General features: G+C 48.9%; 1 protein-coding gene across 5 annotated transcripts in view; it reads left to right on the top strand.

The window, feature by feature from the left end:
• The first annotated feature begins 574 nt into the window (after positions 1-574).
• The window catches only part of Shaker (potassium voltage-gated channel protein Shaker), a 114647-nt gene continuing 98302 nt past the window's right edge, over positions 575-16919 (top strand). Inside the window, exon 1 of one of the 5 annotated variants that reach the window (XM_076908187.1) lies at positions 575-892. In XM_076908187.1, coding sequence (XP_076764302.1) covers positions 723-892 — 170 coding nt within the window. In that variant the 5' untranslated portion in view covers positions 575-722. The remainder of the gene's footprint in view (positions 893-16919) is intronic. The other 4 variants (XM_076908185.1, XR_013102708.1, XM_076908179.1 and 1 more) reach the window with 4 other exon arrangements.

Here is a 16919-nt window from a genome sequence, read left to right on the forward strand (position 1 = left end):
GTGGCGTTTAGACGGAGCAGCGAGGATTGCGTGGACGTAGGACAAGGTATCGAGCAAAGGGGTAGCTGGGCCGAAAAAGCCTTGTGAAGAAACTAAGGATTAGATGGTGGAGGTGCTCGAGAGGCGGGCTAGGGAGCCTACGGGGCCGATCAAGGCACCTCGCACCTACCCAGGGCAGCCAGGCAGCCCTGCAAACCGCGTCCTCGCCAGGCTGCAACCGCGTCAGCGGCTGCGTCTCTCTCCCATTAGTCGCGACGATGATCTCTTAACTTGGAGGCTGCCCGCTCTTCTGACCGATTCTTTCTCGCCGTGGCTGCCAACCGACGTGGGTGAACCTGGGTCATCGCGGCAGTTCCCTTCGAAGCGTCCTATAGGAGAGGCTGCACGCGCGGATCTCGTCCTCGCGAGGAGGCTGGAGAGCGAGACTGTGGCGCGCGGGACCACGGGTGGTGGGTACCGTGGACACGGGCAGGACGTCGACAGGGACATTGACGACGTTGGCAGCGATTTCGAACGCGGCGGCGGCGAGCGGGACGAGGCGAGCGAGTCGGATCGGCTGCGGATCGAGGAGTGCGTCGTGGACAAGAACACAAGTGGGGAGGATAAGTGGTGGTGGGAAAAAGTGGTGCTGCTGGTGAAGAGAGGAGTGGTTCCGGGAAGACTAGAGGATCGGTTGGAGCCCAGGAAGGGCTCTCTAACAAGGAGCGAGACTGGCGAGCGCAATGTGGCAAAGCGGCGGCATGGGCGCCCATGCGGCCAACAATCCATGGATGAAATTAATGGGCATTGTCCACAAGGAGAGGAGGCATCACGATTCGGGCTCTGCCGCTGCCGCCGCTTCCGGTGTTCAGGGTTCTGCGACTACTGGCAGCAACGAGCGGGCGCTCAATCAGTGAGTCATACTACTTACGTTACTCTTTTCTTTTTTTTTTTGTTTTTTCCTTTTCTTCTCGTTTCTCTCTATTTTCTTTCCGCCATTTCAGCGATTCTCTTTTACAAGCCAACTTTTTAGCACTCGCGAGATCAACTTTGCTGCTCGTAGATCCATCTAATTTACGACCGATTGAAACGGGCCCTCGCCCGGGTTAGTTTGTATTCAGTAGGGAATCGAGCTTGCTCTCCGAGCGCAGAACACCCCGCGAATCGACGATGGATTTATTCGTTCATTCCGTTCTGAGGGTACGAGTTGAATCGCGATTTTAGTCTCGCATAGACACGACAAGGGAAGAATAGGCAGAGGACACTCTTAGATATCAGCTGTCACAAATTCGAGGAGGATTTTTACTCTCAAAGTTACTCGACTGTTATGCGATTTCGTTTCGCTGGATTCGATCAACAGAGATTTGCATAGACGCTGCGCAGAGAAACAACAGCGACAGATCTCACGATTGGGACAATGCATCAACTGAGATAGATGCTTTACCACCGATAGACGTTTAATCGAGAAGAATTATTCCCAACCGAAGATATGTTTGTCGAGCTTTATAAAGAAAAGCACTCGGCTGGTGAAGCATTGTTTTCGCGTTGGCAAAGAGTACTGCGTGCCTCATTGGAAGTAGCTCGCCAGCGTCGATTGCGCGGAAGTATTTCTCATGGTCGGCTATTTGGGGGTTAACCGAGGAGCGCAGATTAAAGGTGAGTCGCGGATAATGCGCCAGAGTCATATCGGAAGCGACTCGAACAAAGCTGATAACCGTGTACAATGGCTTCGGCTTTATTTGCCCCGGCGAGAAACTTGGCCAGGATCTTCCGATGCTCGCATCCGTGGAATTCTCTACCCACCCCTGCAGTTGCTCTCGTATATCCATCGAGGCATTGTCGATCCTGAAAAAGTTTGCGGCCAAGCATCAGCCTCTTTGTTTCTCTTTCGCCTCATTTTCAACGGTACCGACGAGTGTGCCGTGTGTTTTTCCCGGCACCCGCCCTAACAATGCTTCGCCGGTTGCTGTTTCACCACTTTCGCAACCGCTGCCGCATACAAATGCACCCCAGCGCTATACATAGGCGTTCGCGCGAGCGCAGCGAGTGTAACCGCGATTAAAACCCGTGTCTGCCTTCCACCTTTCCTTTCCTATGCGCTCGTCCACACGCTCAGACCTATGCGAAGGGTTTAAGTCGCGGTCAGAGCGGGTAAGAAACGATACGTGGACGAGGGGTGGAAAGGATGACGATCGTCGTTCGAACGCCATTGACAACGTTCTCTTCTGCTCGACCATTCAACCACCTCCGCGAGACCTACTTGTTTTCTGATAAATACTTCCCCATTGAATTTCAAGCCTCTTATTCAGAGCGCGTCCACTCGAGTGAAAGCGGTCGTTCGGTTCAATCGTCGCTGGCGATTATGCGATCGCAGGGAGCGTCTCTAGCGTCGCCTTGAAACCATCCCTTAGCCGAAAAATTTCGGTCACGTCCTTCGTCTTCGATCGCGATCGAATTTTGATACCACTTGGTGAGGGTATCCTGTTATTTGTATGCAAACGCCTCGTCGTATGGGCACACTGCGCTTTCCATGCACCGACGAGGAATAACAGGTTAGCCATGCTTATCGCGGACCAGAAAGATTTCCACGCGAACGCGTGTAACGACGGCGAATTATGCAGGATTCTATCGACCCTTAAATGATGAGAAATTAGCATAATTTTGTGATTTATTTTATCGCTATTGTAAATATCACAGTGATTATTTTTACGTTAAATGGTGCGGATTTGGGTCTTCGCGGTGCGAGAGTCTCGGTCATTTCCGTTTAGCACCCGTTCCGTAACGACCCTCGCCGTAAACTCATTAGAGATGGGGTGCTAAAGGGATAGCTAACGCTTCTTTCTCTTTTTGCGCGCAGCCTGAGCTGCATTTCCTATAAAAATTCAACTCCTTTGCAGGACGTTTAATTCCCGGTATCTGTACCACATTTGGATGCTAACAGCTCCCCAGTTTCCACGTTCTTTGCCCCAGAAATGTAGCAAGCCTGTAACTTTGGCGCGAAATTTGTTTAAATGAATATTTCATTCCAGCGAAGGGACTGCGTTCTGGTATTACATTCTTCGCCTCGACTAGATGCAAAACATATTTACAACTATTGCAAAACTTCGTTTAAATAATCATTTAATTCAAGATCAGCAAAGATACGAATCATCTTCTATAAAAAACAATTGTTTGCATCCCTCAAGAGATTCTGCTCTCAAAATTTCCAAGAAATACCACTCCTTAATTGTCGATTTTTATCGAAAACACGAGGTCGATGTAATCCTGTCGCAGGATCAAAAGCAAAGGGGCAATATCGCTTCGAAGTGGGGACGAGGATCATTTCGGAAGTTCCGCGTCGAATTCTCGTCACCCAATCACACTCGGGACGCTGCCTCCGTCATCCGTGACGCTTTCCTGTTTGCGTACGACTTTCCTCTCCAGTCTGACAAGCTGGATCGTTAGCCAACTCGGGAAACTGTGGTCAATTCTCATCGTGAATTTGTTCGAGCTCGAAATTGCAGTCTCCTCCGATTGATCTTCGAGCTGCTTTAAACCTGGCGATATCGACGCGAGCCCCGGATAAATCGGTTCGAAAGTTGGACTCTTCCTCGTCGCATCGAAAGAACGCTCAAGATGAACCAACGAGAGCTACCGCAATATTTATCTTGCAAACGAGACGCAGCTTCGATTTACCTCGAGTGGTGGGGCTCGTGACACAGAAACGAGGCGGAACACCTTTCGTTTCTGTTAATCATGCGCTGCCAGCGTTACTAATTACGCGACATCGGCACACGAGCATTGAACGAGTCGTCCCTTTCTCGACGACGCCCCAACGCAGCGAGCAGAGTGTTCGAGCGTCGGTGGACGAGTATCGAGCTGGAAGATCGGTTCGCCGTGGCGAGAGCCGTATCTTTGTGTGTAACAACGATTTCTAATTGGTTGGTTAGATAAGCCGTTCGTGTTAACGCGTCTCTGTGGTCCCCTTTATTTTGCATTGTAAAAGTGGCACGAGGTCGAATCGAATACGAGCTTTAATCCCGTTATCTCGCGAAGACGAGCGTTCCCCAACGCCGTTATCCGCGTTCCCTTTCGCGAGTCTCCTTTTTAGGAAACACCCACCGCGAAAGCTTCGCTTCTGAATTATGCGCCTCTAAAACACGCGGCGTTTATCTCAATTGTAGCGAAGTTATTCATCTTTATAATGCGTGGCTTGCGCGCTGAGGAGAACGGTGAATTTCCTCTGCATGCTATCTACGAAAGTAAACGATAGGATTAAAGGGATAAATGGTAGATCAAAAGCAAGAGAAATTTCTCTGTTTCTAGCTGATGAATCGTGATCCCGAATTTTTCAAGTTTCACAAACACTGTTTGTTATTTTTGACGTACAACCAATGCATCATTCACGCGTTAATTAACACGAGTCGCGAGTCGCACCCCTTTGCGCAGCTCGTTGGACGCGTTCTTCAATCTGCATAATTTTTCAACGGCGACAGTCCGCCTCCAGGATGCACGACGGATGGCCAAAACTTTGCTGGCCTTGCCTTCCTTTTGCTCCACGCTGGTGCCGCGGTCAGCTTCCGCATGGAATCACGCGTGCCAACTAAATCTGTTCCACGGCGACTCGATTCGGGTTGGTCGCGACTCTGGTTGCCAAAAAAATCTTTTATTACCTCCGCCCTTCACCCTCTCGACGACCAGCTATTAATCGAAACCTTAAATTCACCCCTTGTACCAACATTTCGTCGCTGTCGCGAATTATTTCCCCTCCCGTACGCTCGTGTCCTTCTCGAGGATCTGTGGCCAAGTTTTTGGGTTCCCAGCCACTTTATCGAGGAGTTATTTGCCCCAGTTAAATCGAATTTGGAACTCGAAGCATTATACGTAACATAAATGAAATTCTCTGGGAATTATTGCTCGTCGAAACGAGCTTTATTCACCATCTTCGACTTAGTCAACGAGAACCGACGAGCTCGAAGCGAGAAAAATGGCGGCGGTTGGCGAACGATTTGTCAGACACGATGCTAACGCGAAAGTCGATGGGGATAACAGCCCCTTACGGGCAGTGTATTAACCGTGCCTCTTTAGAGGGGGCTGGTTCGCTGGTTATTATACCAACCGCCTGTTCGTACACGCTGTTGTAACGCGTGTTGTTCGACCCAAATGTGTGCACACCGTATACGTTGCTCCAAGAGGAGAAGTGAATAAACTCTGAGAAGTGTTTAGAATTAATAACCCGAACGTAGTTACGCGTGGAGTCGAGAAGAACGTTTTGCCAGTCGCAACGTTTACACTTCGCGCTTTTGGTAACGAATAGCAAGAGAAATATTTGGAATCGCGAATGTCCCGTGTACTACATCGATCGTCGAGGCAATTGTCCAGCTGTGCTGGCCAGTTTTTCGGCTATTCGTTAGCCATGTACCAGGACGTCCACCGTCTGTTCTCCACGCGCAATCTAGCTACCATAAATCTTCCTTAAATTAACCGAATTAACTGGTACAACAAGCTCGTTCATTCCTGGTATGGTGGATTGTTACTGATCGCTACGATCGATCGTAATACCATGGCTCCACGTAATTTTTTTCATTTAATAAACCAATCGCCAATAGGAAATGCGATCAATGTCTTCAGACCCGTTAATTTCGAACAGAGAACAGCATCGATCGTGGATTACAGATGCTCGTGGGAACAGACGATACGCTTACTACCCGGAAGTGTTTGCGATCCCGAATTTCGATTGCTTCCGTCTATTGGTACCTATTATTGGCGAGCGTTAATCAATCTCTTTGCATCTGCAGAGATGTACGAATTACTGGTTCTCTTGTATTGGGATATTTGAGATGTTACTGAGTAGACGATGACTCTAGTATTCTACATTAGAGCTTCCTCAGGGGCCATAGTCGACCAATCATCCCTCGACTATGGCACGGGCCTTACGAACCCGAGGTACCCGAGTAAATACCCAAGATGGTTCCTTATTTCCATCCTCGATCTCGCAAATAGAACGTGTTCCACTGGTGTACATTTAGAGCAGCCGCGAGACTCGTACCGGAAGAAGCACAAGACTTCTTCGAATGTTACACTGTACTTCGTCCCTGTTCGAGGGTTGAAACAATGCCGTTTGGACGTCCACTCGTGAGAAACACTCTCGACTGGCGATAGTTTCACCCTCGAATGGACACACAGCTCGCTTCGATCGAAGCTCTCGGAATAAAAGTCCCGCGGAAGTGTCGCGGAGGCGCGATCGTTGGAGACGCAACCGTGTCGTTTGTTAAATCGCCCTGCATTGTGCTGGGAGGGAATGAATCGTTTCGGTTGGAATAGCTGGATGGCTCCACGGAAGGGAAACTTAAGTCGTCGATTGCCATCTTTTGTTCTGCATGGCGTCTCTCAGTGGCCAAGATCATCTCGAGGAGGAATACTGTTGGTGAAATACTGCTGAACTTGTCTATGTTCTGACACGACTTTCTTGGTGTTAGCTGATGGTATCTTGGTACGTTCGAGCGTTGCTTGAATTTTTATGCTGGTCTTTTTTGCACGTACTGTTGTATCAGCTGGAGAAATGCAGAAAATCCTGGCAACGTTCCCGATGGTGAGAAACTCTGTTTATTTCCCCCATGATTTGCAGCCACACCCCTTCTCTTGAGGTTCGAGCGGGTCTCGCGTTTCGTTTTTCATCCCCCATCGCCGATAAATCGCTTCGAAAGTGGCAGTTAATTTAAACGCACGCAATATCTCTGGTTACTGTTTCTTTCGCGGCGGCATTTACATATTTCATATCTGGCTCTCGATTCTTATCTGTCGGCTGTAGCTTACCCTTATCCGTCGCGCGCCATCTCGTCGTCTTAAATACATATTCCATCGCGTTTCGTACTCACGTACACGAAATTCGTCGTCCCGTCGTGGAAGCCAAGGAAATTTTTTGATCGACGAGTGTTTTCCTCGATGCTATCAACGCTCGACAGCTCGATTCGAGTGCAGCGCGTTCGATGCGTCTGGATTAAACGAAATAAATGGTAACGGAAGGAACCAGAAGTGGCCATTGGCTTCTCATTGTTTTCTAGTTTCGCGTGCCAACTGCTACCCCGGATATCCGGATTATCTTCCATCTTCCTGCTGCAAAAGCGTAATGGATGGCTTAGAGAAATTACAACGTATCTGACATCTTTGAGCAACGAAAGGGTGCATGTAAAGGGTTGTAATAAAATCACGTGACAGTTTAATTCAATAATTTACGACGTTGCAACTACCCTCAAGGTGAACAATTTTTCTTCTGAAATTACCATTTTTTTTTTTACTCGGATTCATTTCGATATGGCTTGCTTGATCCACTTGAAAGGCGACTGTCCGAAGGTCGGTTACACTTTTCAACGACCAAAGATCCATTCACGGCGTTATTCAAAGTCACGAGCGCGGGTAATGGAAGGTTAGTCGGAAACGGTTCAACCCAGATTCGAAAGTAAGCGTCGTTCCAAGAATCGCCCAGTAATCCGTACAACCGACGAGCTCTCTCCTCTCTTGGCTATGTGGAATCGCGTACAATGCACTTGGAACGAGAAAAAAACCGGCGTTAGATCGACGAACGGTGTTGGAGGCGCGATGTTTCCTCGACGTTTCGTGCCGAGAACGGCTACGCGGCTAAATATTTATGGATCACGCGAGCAACGCAGCGGCGGCGAGCAATGGGCGCTCGTGTGCCTCGATCGACCATGAATAGTCATCTGATCGTGAAAAGTCGTCGTGATTCCGTGTATTTTTCCGCGAGACATTATATTCGACTCGCGCGATGTTCCACGCGGAAATTTTCTGCGACTGAATCACGTCTGCATTGTTTCGCCAGTTTTCACAACCCACTTCCGGTTGCGTGTCGCGGGCTCGTTAGCCTCGCGATGAAAAACAAGTATATATAGAATTTCCACGAGAGCTGCGTATATCAATCATCGAGAATGTTGTCTTCCGTTTAGATAGACCGCTTGCATGCCACAGGTTTAAGGCAGGCTCGTGTCTCGTAATTTCGCGCGTAAAAATTTCCTCGCAAGATCTCGCGGATCCAATTAAGTCGCCGTCTCTCTGGGTTACGGCGGATTAAACGTCGGCGAAAGGGGAAGCAGGAAAAACACGATCGTGTCGCTGTATCGTGGCCTGTTTCGTAAATCACCGCCGAGCTAATTACGTTTCAGGCTCGTCGCGAAAATTGCCATCGAACGCGCGCGGTTCATAATCGATTGATGGCTTCGAGGGTGAGTTTAAGGGAGCAACACTTCGCACGCAGAGTTACTTGGATCTATTCGTGGTGTATCATTCAGCTAGCTTTGATTTATTACGAGACTCTTTTATCGATTATGTTACGCGTCTTTAACAATATTCGAATACTTTTAAAGAACCATATGCTACGCTCCTTAATACTCTTTCAACGCCCTCGCCTTCAACTCTCACTTTAAATACCCTCTCATCGCGTTCACTCTTAAGAAGATTCATCCCCTCACACACGTTCGTTCTCTTTGATCTGCATCCACCGTTCTGTTAGAAAAAACCTTGCTTCGTATCAAAACAAGGGACGCCAGATTTTCGTCGTCTATTCTGTCGAATTTCCATTCAGTCGCCTGGATTAGTTATCGAATTATAGAATTTAGAATGGAGAGTATAAAATTGAATCGATGTGAAAATCGATCAGTTTTAGTTATTTTTTTTCGTGGGCGACGACTTTTCAAGCGGATTTAACCGCGCCAATTTCGTGCCTCTTCTCGTGCGACATTTCGTACAAAAAGGACGGATAGCGTCCGCAATTAAACGCGGGGATAATAGAGTCGAGTAGCGATATGCATTGAGTTCTCTATTCCCGTATCATTCCTCGACGTTCTTTGACATTAACGTAGTACGCTTCGCGTGCACTATTTGTGTAAGACGCGGGGTTTACCGGAAACGTCACAGTGCCGAGCTAATCTGTTCGAAAGTAGTTCGTCCCAGTTTCGGTCAGACATCCGAGGATTTTTAGCCGGCGATTATCCCGGCCACCGTCAACTTCTGCTCTTCATTTTTCTGCTCCAGGGGTCTTTGAGATTTTCCACTGGCCCGCGTGCAAGGACAGCCATCTAATTACTCTGTTCGTTGTCTCCGCGCTTTACCATCAGTTTTCAGCCGCTGCAAAATTAGGCGAGGATATTATCCGATACCGTGCGTCGTTATCTCGAGCCATGACAGGGAGTATTTTCGAAATATCGCGGTAATTCGATCGCGTAATTGCCATTGGGGTGGCGGAGGGTCTCGTTGGCACCGCGCAGAAAGAATTACGGCTGCTGCTGCCAGGGGGTGCGAATAGGGTCGCGAGGAAAAATATTAACGCGGCGTGTTTCTCTTCCGTTCGCCAGTCCGCCACTTGTTCGGCCATCCGCGTCTCCTTCGATTTTTCCAGCGGCGTTCGAGCACACCGTCGATGCATTTATCAACGCGCTGACAAGTACCATTTGTCCGGCTGTGAAAACTGTAGGCGCTTGCCCGCGGATTTACGCGATAAAACGAGATCTGTCGGATAAATAGTTCGCGCCGCGAACAAAGACAGGCTCCACGCGCGTCTTCTTTATTCTCTTTTATCGAGAGCGTTATAAAGGGCACAGAATTGCTAATACAATTAAGATTTCATCGGTGCAATTGTGTTCGTTACTTTTTTCCAGAATCAATTTCCAGCAGGACCAATTGCTCCTCTCGCGTCGCTCTAATATTTCCCTTTAATTAAGCGGATTATACAGGAATATGTCCATGAATTCGTGTAACGCGGCGGTCCGCGCCTCTAATTACCATTATAAATACCAGATTCGGTAACGAAATTACTGGAGAGCCTTATTACGCTCGCCAGACCGTCGGTGTGCTATATAACCGCTGGAGAAGGGGTGCGCGAAGGCGCGCTGTGAAAAAGGGAGCAGAGACGTTAAGCAATCTTCCCCAGACTTTATGCATTCGATTTTAATTTTAAATTTCCAACCAAGAGGAAGATATCTCGCTGTTTTCGTGGAGCGCTAAATTCGTTGGGGCGTTTTCAACCCCCAAGGGAGCATTCGTTCGTCGAACGCGTGACGCGAGGAATAATCGCGAAAGTTGGGCCCACGAGGGAAGCATATCGACGGCTTGCAGCGTTCTTCCTCTTCGATTCGCTTGTGGAAAGTGCAACAATCCGCGGGCAGCTTTATGGAACGTTCCTCGAGTTGAAATAGCTCGAGTCGACGGTGAAACTCTCGTAAACCCACGCGATTAACGGTCGAGCGATTTCTTTCGAACGTTAGAAGCTTTCTCGTGAGAAGTAATGGCGTCTGTGTGATAGGCGTGTGAAACAAGGCTGTTTTACTTTGCAAAGGAGAATGAGAGACAGAGAGTTACTCCATCTCGATGGAAACGACGGATGGTACGAAATGCGGGTGCCATGGTCACACCTTCGAAGATGAGGAACTGCTCATGAGGTGTTGGAGCAATTTTGAAGGTAGATCTTGACGCCAGATAGATCGACAGTTTCGCGCGACCAATTCCCAGCCGGGTCAGGATTATTTGGTCACGTCCGTTGCATTTAGCTGACGTTTCGTTGCGCCAGTGAAAATTTGAAGAGAACCGCGGTACATCCGGTAAGGTCCGTTCAATAAGCGGCATCCTCGTATTTATTCCAAGTGCGATGTGACACGTTGATCGCAATAATGGAGTGATTAATAGTTGCCCACGCTGTTGCTGCTCCGGTTCGTTTCGCGCTATTATTAATCGAGCATCAATCGAGCGTCCCGCTGTACGTTTAATTCTGGACACGCGTGCGTACACGCCCGCGCACACCGCGGCTACGTGTTACGCCACAGACCCTTTCACGCCGTCCGACACTTTGCACGAGGAGTGCTTAACCTTCCGCGGGTTAAACATCGATTCATGCTCAGCGTGCCTTTTCTTACCCCCTTCGCGATCGTGATTATGGGAGTCCACGCGTTTCTTGTGCGCCCATTTCATAGCTAGGCTACTGAGCGATGAATGCAGCTGGCTTGTGTTAACCCTTTTCAGACTATGCTCTACTGAAAAGTAATTTCTGAAAATATTAGGGAAATAATACTCCAGGTATTCGACTGTAAGATTCGCATTTGAAATTTTGTTGGTGCTGTGTTAAACGAATGAATTCCAGCGGAAAAGGAATCTTTCTCGATGACACGCAGGTTCGCGGTGAAGGCATCGGTCCGCGTCCAAGTCCTCGTTACGTCCATCACCGAAGCGAGAAAAAGAGGCGCTAAAAGAGAGCTCCTCGGAAGTCCGTAGCGCACCGTTAGACACTGTCCTTTGTCTAAGCACCTGTTGCAACCGACGCCCGGTTACAGACTCGTGCCAGAACACGAAGCATGTAAGAGGGAACGTGGCGAGCGGGACCTGGCGTCGTTTGTTTCGGCCACTTTGTCGTCCTCCTACGGCGTCGCTTCCTTCTTAATTTCTGTGAAGTCGCTCTGTCGCTGGGCTAACCCTGGCTTCCTTCTTAATTCTCGAGGGGTTATTAGGTGCTCTTTCACTAAAGTGTTCAATGATCAAAGGCAGAACCATCGAAGGAAAATTAGAATTTTCTTTAATTAATTTTTTTATTTCTGTATATTTCACAAAAATCTTGGTCACTCTATGAATAGTTGAAACTTGAACGTGTATGCACGTGGACTTTTACGGCTGACTATATTTTACGAGTTCCACTTACAACAGTGTTATCAGAGTTCTGCGTGTGCTCCGTTCGTGGACTGTTGAAATATTCTACTTTCCCTTCGTTTCGAGATTTCTATGTTGTATAAATTTTATCGCGTTACTAAGACGGTAGAAAATACTTCTGACTATTGCACCATTTTGGATTCAAGTATTAGAAGAGACGTCTTTGGTTGGTATCGAAAACACATGTTTCTGTCTATTCCATCCTCTTAACGAAACGCACACTTCCGTTCCGCCTGGTTCCGTTACCAGTCGCCGGACATGTAATTATTCGCGGCAAGATTGGCTGACATAAACGAGCCACGCCGTAGGCCGTGCAATCGTATCGCTCGATGATCTACAACCTTGTCCACGTTTGCACGGTATACCATCTAAACTGGACACAGTAACGATCATCTATTTATAGAGATCTCCGCACGCGTATCTGAATTTCTGTTCTCGGTGGGAATGCAAAATTCATTCATTTAAATACATCAACATGCTAATCCCGCACGCGTCTCGCGCCAAAAATAAAGACATCAGCATTTTTACTGACGCGATTTCTAAACGCACACGAAAAATATATATATACATGCACGTGCATGCACTCTGTCTCCTCGAAGGATGGTTATGCATCCAGTGCGATGCAGAGGAAGAAGCTGGGTCCATCCATACTGTCTGAAGGCCAGAACGGCGCCGTTCCTCCGCTCGTTTCGGTGTCAGAACGTCGCCGTCAAAAATGGAGACAGCTGTCGTCGAAAACTTCAATAACGCCCCGATCGATGCCTCCTCGTGGTTACCTCCTTCCTTCTCAAGATGGTACGAGGGATTTTTGAGGAAGACAGTTTGTATAATCCGTGGTAGATTCGGCGGAGAGACTGAGGGGCCATGAAAAACGTTGAGGGGAACGATAAGTCGTGGAAAAGAGGCTATTTTAGTCAGGAGAAAAAGAGTGAATAGTAAGGGAAGATGAAGCGGCGTGGGCGACAGCTTCGAGTCGAAGGAGGGAAGGGTTAGTGGTCTGAGGGTGACTGTCGAGGTCGGGTGGCACGCATAGATTCGACTGCGGCCACGGTGACGTTAAGAATAACGAACGAGGACGAGGGCAAGAGCGAGGTTGTAACCCGGCACCGGTTCTCTGTTGGCGTCTCGTTATTATCAGCCCTGTCTCTCTCGCCTGGACCACCCCTGTGCCAGCTTCTCCCGCGAAAGGTCGAAGCTGTGATTTTTCCGGCAAATAAATATTGCGCGACGAGCAGACTGTTCTCGTTCGAAACTCATCCTCGCGTGGAAATACTTTTATTTATCATGTCGCGCAATGGAACGTGGATATCGACTGACGTGGCTTGTCTGTCGTGGCGCGTTAAAACAAGGGCGGGTGATGAATGTCCTTTTGCGATTCGTTTCGAGGCGGTTTCGAAGGATTCGAAAAATGGAAATGCCACGAGTTACCACGTATGGCTGGTGCCTTTCTCCGCGCTGCCCGACCATGGCCGCCGCGCGAGGCTGCAAAAATAGACGGGGTAATGAAACATTAATGTGGAAATATGCCATGAACGTAAGCGACCAGATAAGCAATTATAGCTCGGCTTGTCGCAGCGGGTTACTTCAACGGGGGTAAATAGAAAAAGGTCTACTAAAACTGGTCCCTCAACAGGATATCGTTATAAATTACGGAAACGCTTAGAAAAATCACAGAACTTTCGAAACACCTTGTCGCAAGGGGGTTGAAGCGTAACGACGAACAACTCATCCGCTCGAAAGCGCCAAGAAGACTTCGCGTACGCAAAGTTTGCGTACGGTGGTGGCTGGCAAAGTTTCGCGTAAAAATATTGGCAGACACATTGGGGTTACGTAATAAAACATCAACATCCGTGTCGCAGAGGTAAGCGAACAGGTATAAGTAAATATAGCGGGGGAGGAGGGTAGCTCGCGCATCTGACCTGGGGGTTGCAGTTTGTTCATCCCTGGTATAGTCTTTGTACAGGTTCGGTACAGGTTCTGTAGTATCCAGCGTGGCGGTGGGTTCGTAGGTTAGCACGCGTAGAGGGAGAGAATGCGAGAGGCGGCGGGAAGGGATGGACGGAGGAAGAGGGTGAAACCCGGATAGATACCGTGGCCGAGAGGGAGAGAGAGAACGGCGCAGTGAACCCCTAACACTTCCCCACGCCGATTCACGGCAATGCGGTACTCCTATCTATGTTTAATAGACTGCATAGGCGGCGGTAGCAGCACGTTGTCGGTCGTTCTAACGCGCCGCCTCTGAAACTACCCCTTTTTCTACGGATCGACTCGTGAAGACGTTATCCGGTCCCGCTCGCCTCTGAATCCACGCTGGTCAATCGATCCCCTCGCTCGACCGTCTTATCAATCCTTCGCTGGCTGTTACTTCCGTTCGTGCCACCGTCACGTTCAGATCGTTCAAGTTCTTCGAGGTACATTTCATTGAGGAGAACGTTCTTTCCGTAGAAGAGCAAATTCTGCATCGCAAGTAGTACGACTCGAGATAAGTCGGACGCTCGCGGTTACTCGGCTCTATTGGATTTGTTGAAGGGTGTACGTTTTCCTTTAACGAACTCGGTGCTCATCTGCCAACCGTGGACAGAACCACCCATATAATAGCGGAAGTATAAATTTTAATTCACCGGTTCTCCCCACGGAAAATAAGTTATAATGAAACGTAACGACTGCGCGCGCGTACCGTTCTCCAACTTTGTTCGTTCGCGGAACGAGTTGTTCGCGTGTACCGGTAACAAGTTTTACAAGCTCACGGGTTCGTGAAAGAGGAATGCGTTCTCGAATTCCTTCGACGTCCTGGCGTCCATTACTTCCCTTGGAGCACGATTCTCACGCGGATGTCTCGCAACCTCGCAGACGTAATTTCGTTAATAATCCATCGGTAGCCTGGGACGCTTACGAGCTCGTGGATGGGGCTACGGAAAATACAATCGAACCAATGGCACGGAATCCTGTCAAATTAGTACGCGAGGGCTTCGATAAAGTATATCCTCCCTTACTGAAGAACGGAAGTCCGTCTTAGAAGTCTCTACGCGGTCTTTTCCAAACCGACCACATAAATTCATTGAATTTCATTCGTCGACGATTGTTCAATGAGATCGTTAACTGGAGCTCAGTTACATTTCACGATAACGAGGGTGGAACCAGTCGAGAGTCATTCATTTTATTCGAACACGTCATGGCACTTTCGTACAATAAAGCCAGGAGCTGGTCCAAGGAGCAGCAGCGACTTCCTCCTATCTCGAATAGACCGTGAACACGGTCCAATAACGCGTATGTAATAACGTTCACGGGCGAGCAGCCATTTTCCTTGGGCGCGTTCGATATTCTGCGTCCCGATGCAGTTCGATTTACGGGCCGTCGCCGAGACGGATTATCGCGGGTGCAGAGCGAGATTCCAAGGCATTCAGGTGTGAAAGGACGCTTAAACAGCTCGTGTCAGGTAACTAGGCGGTAGGCGGCAATGCGTCAATATTTGTTCAACCGATACCTACTTTACGCGGCGGCAGCCACGTCCCATGGGAAGGAATATAAAAGCTATCGAGTATCGAAGGCGCAGGCCGCTCCACGGCCGGGACAAAACCGTATTCCTGCATCTTCGTTGCAGAAATATCGCGCGCACCCCTTGCTCGTGTCGCGTTTCGAGTAACGAGAGACCAGAAGAAATTTCGTTTCACTTTAACCCCCTCTGTTCTTCGTCCGCGTCGATTTTCAACCCTCGTCGCATAATCGAGACCATTTTTAAGGAACATCGGACACGCGAAACGCGGAAAATGTTATCTCGCGTTTTCACAAGGCCATTATCGCGTGAATCCTCCACGAGTGGATGAAAATCGCATTCGATGAAAATACGAGCTGCGTGAAAGAATAGGATGAGACGATTCAAGTATCCTGAAGCACAGTTCCTTCGAAGCGAAGCGACAGACAGCTCCCACGAACCGAAGGGATGAAATTGGTCGAGGGTAGCGTCGAAACGTCTCGCGAAGAGGGGCGCTCGGATTAAGACGCCTCTCTCGGGCATCCGGCGTGGCGTTGGTTATCGAGGAAGGGACGACAAAGTACTCTTAAATGGATTTGAATGTAGACATCCATTGAAGCTGTCGGACGCGCGAATCGGTTTGACAAACACCGGCAGTCGTTCACGGTCGGCCCGTCTTAGGTTTCACCCCCCAGGTCTCGACGGCTGGTTCTTTTTACCAGCGAGAGGCCAACCAGCAGACCCTCACGAGCACCCTCTTATTCTACTCGATTTAACGAGGCTCGATCGATCGGTTTTAAGCGGCGATCGGGTCCCACTTTACAATGGATTTAAACGCGGGGATGTCCATTCACGTGCGACCGCCACAGTAACGGTGGGATAGGAAATGGAGTTTACGGCTGGCGAACATCGGCTCGTAGCGTCGTGACTCTAATAAATCATCGAGGGTGGACCGGAAATCGAACCGCGACGAATTATTTGCGCTCGTTTGCGATCCTGGAATAGCGTAGGGTCTTCGATAATTTGCTCGAGAGCTGAAACAGGGACGAGTTCATTGTCAAAACAGTCGCAAGTTTGGACGAACCTCAGGTTCGTCTTCACGCACGACGAATCATTTGTTTCATCCAAGTAGTCTATAATTAAAATGTTTACCTCTCGTGAAATAACTTGATCAATCCGAACGAGGCTCCCCTGGGAACACTCGAATCACAGTCGACTGGCTGATCTTCGGCTACTGAACTCATCAACATTTTTTCCTCAGCTAACAGGGTAACGTTCGATAATGAGCGAGCTAATTGTTCGATGCTGAATGCGCGCGTTCTTCGTTACCTCGCGCCTGATCGGCTATCGAACGAAAACCCTCGAGTTCTTTTCTCTTCTCCACCCCCATCGATTCGTCGAGCACTCTAAAAACCTGTGATCAACGACTAATCAATCTGAACAAGTTACATAAATTAATCAGTGTTAAGTGTGACGAGATCGTTTCGATCGTTGAACCCTGACACTCTCTCGCTCAGTAATGTTTCTCTGCTGGCGTGTAATAACAGTAATAAATAGCGGTCGATCGACCACTGAGAGCGTACGATCGCTCGCGAGTTAAATCGTAAAGAAAGAGACGGCTTGGTGTACGTGGGCGGCGGTTTATGCAGTTGGCGAACAGTTAAGTTTAGGGCGAGTCGTGAGAACCGGCGGAACTGTAGCTGGAACCTTGGCAGGTTAATCCAATTACACCCTGGCCCGCCTCGCGCCCACCCACGACCTTCTCTCATCCATTCTTCGGCCT

The sequence above is a fragment of the Xylocopa sonorina genome, chromosome 18 (genome assembly GCF_050948175.1).
Source record: "Xylocopa sonorina isolate GNS202 chromosome 18, iyXylSono1_principal, whole genome shotgun sequence".
NCBI classification, from domain to species: Eukaryota; Metazoa; Arthropoda; class Insecta; order Hymenoptera; family Apidae; genus Xylocopa; species Xylocopa sonorina.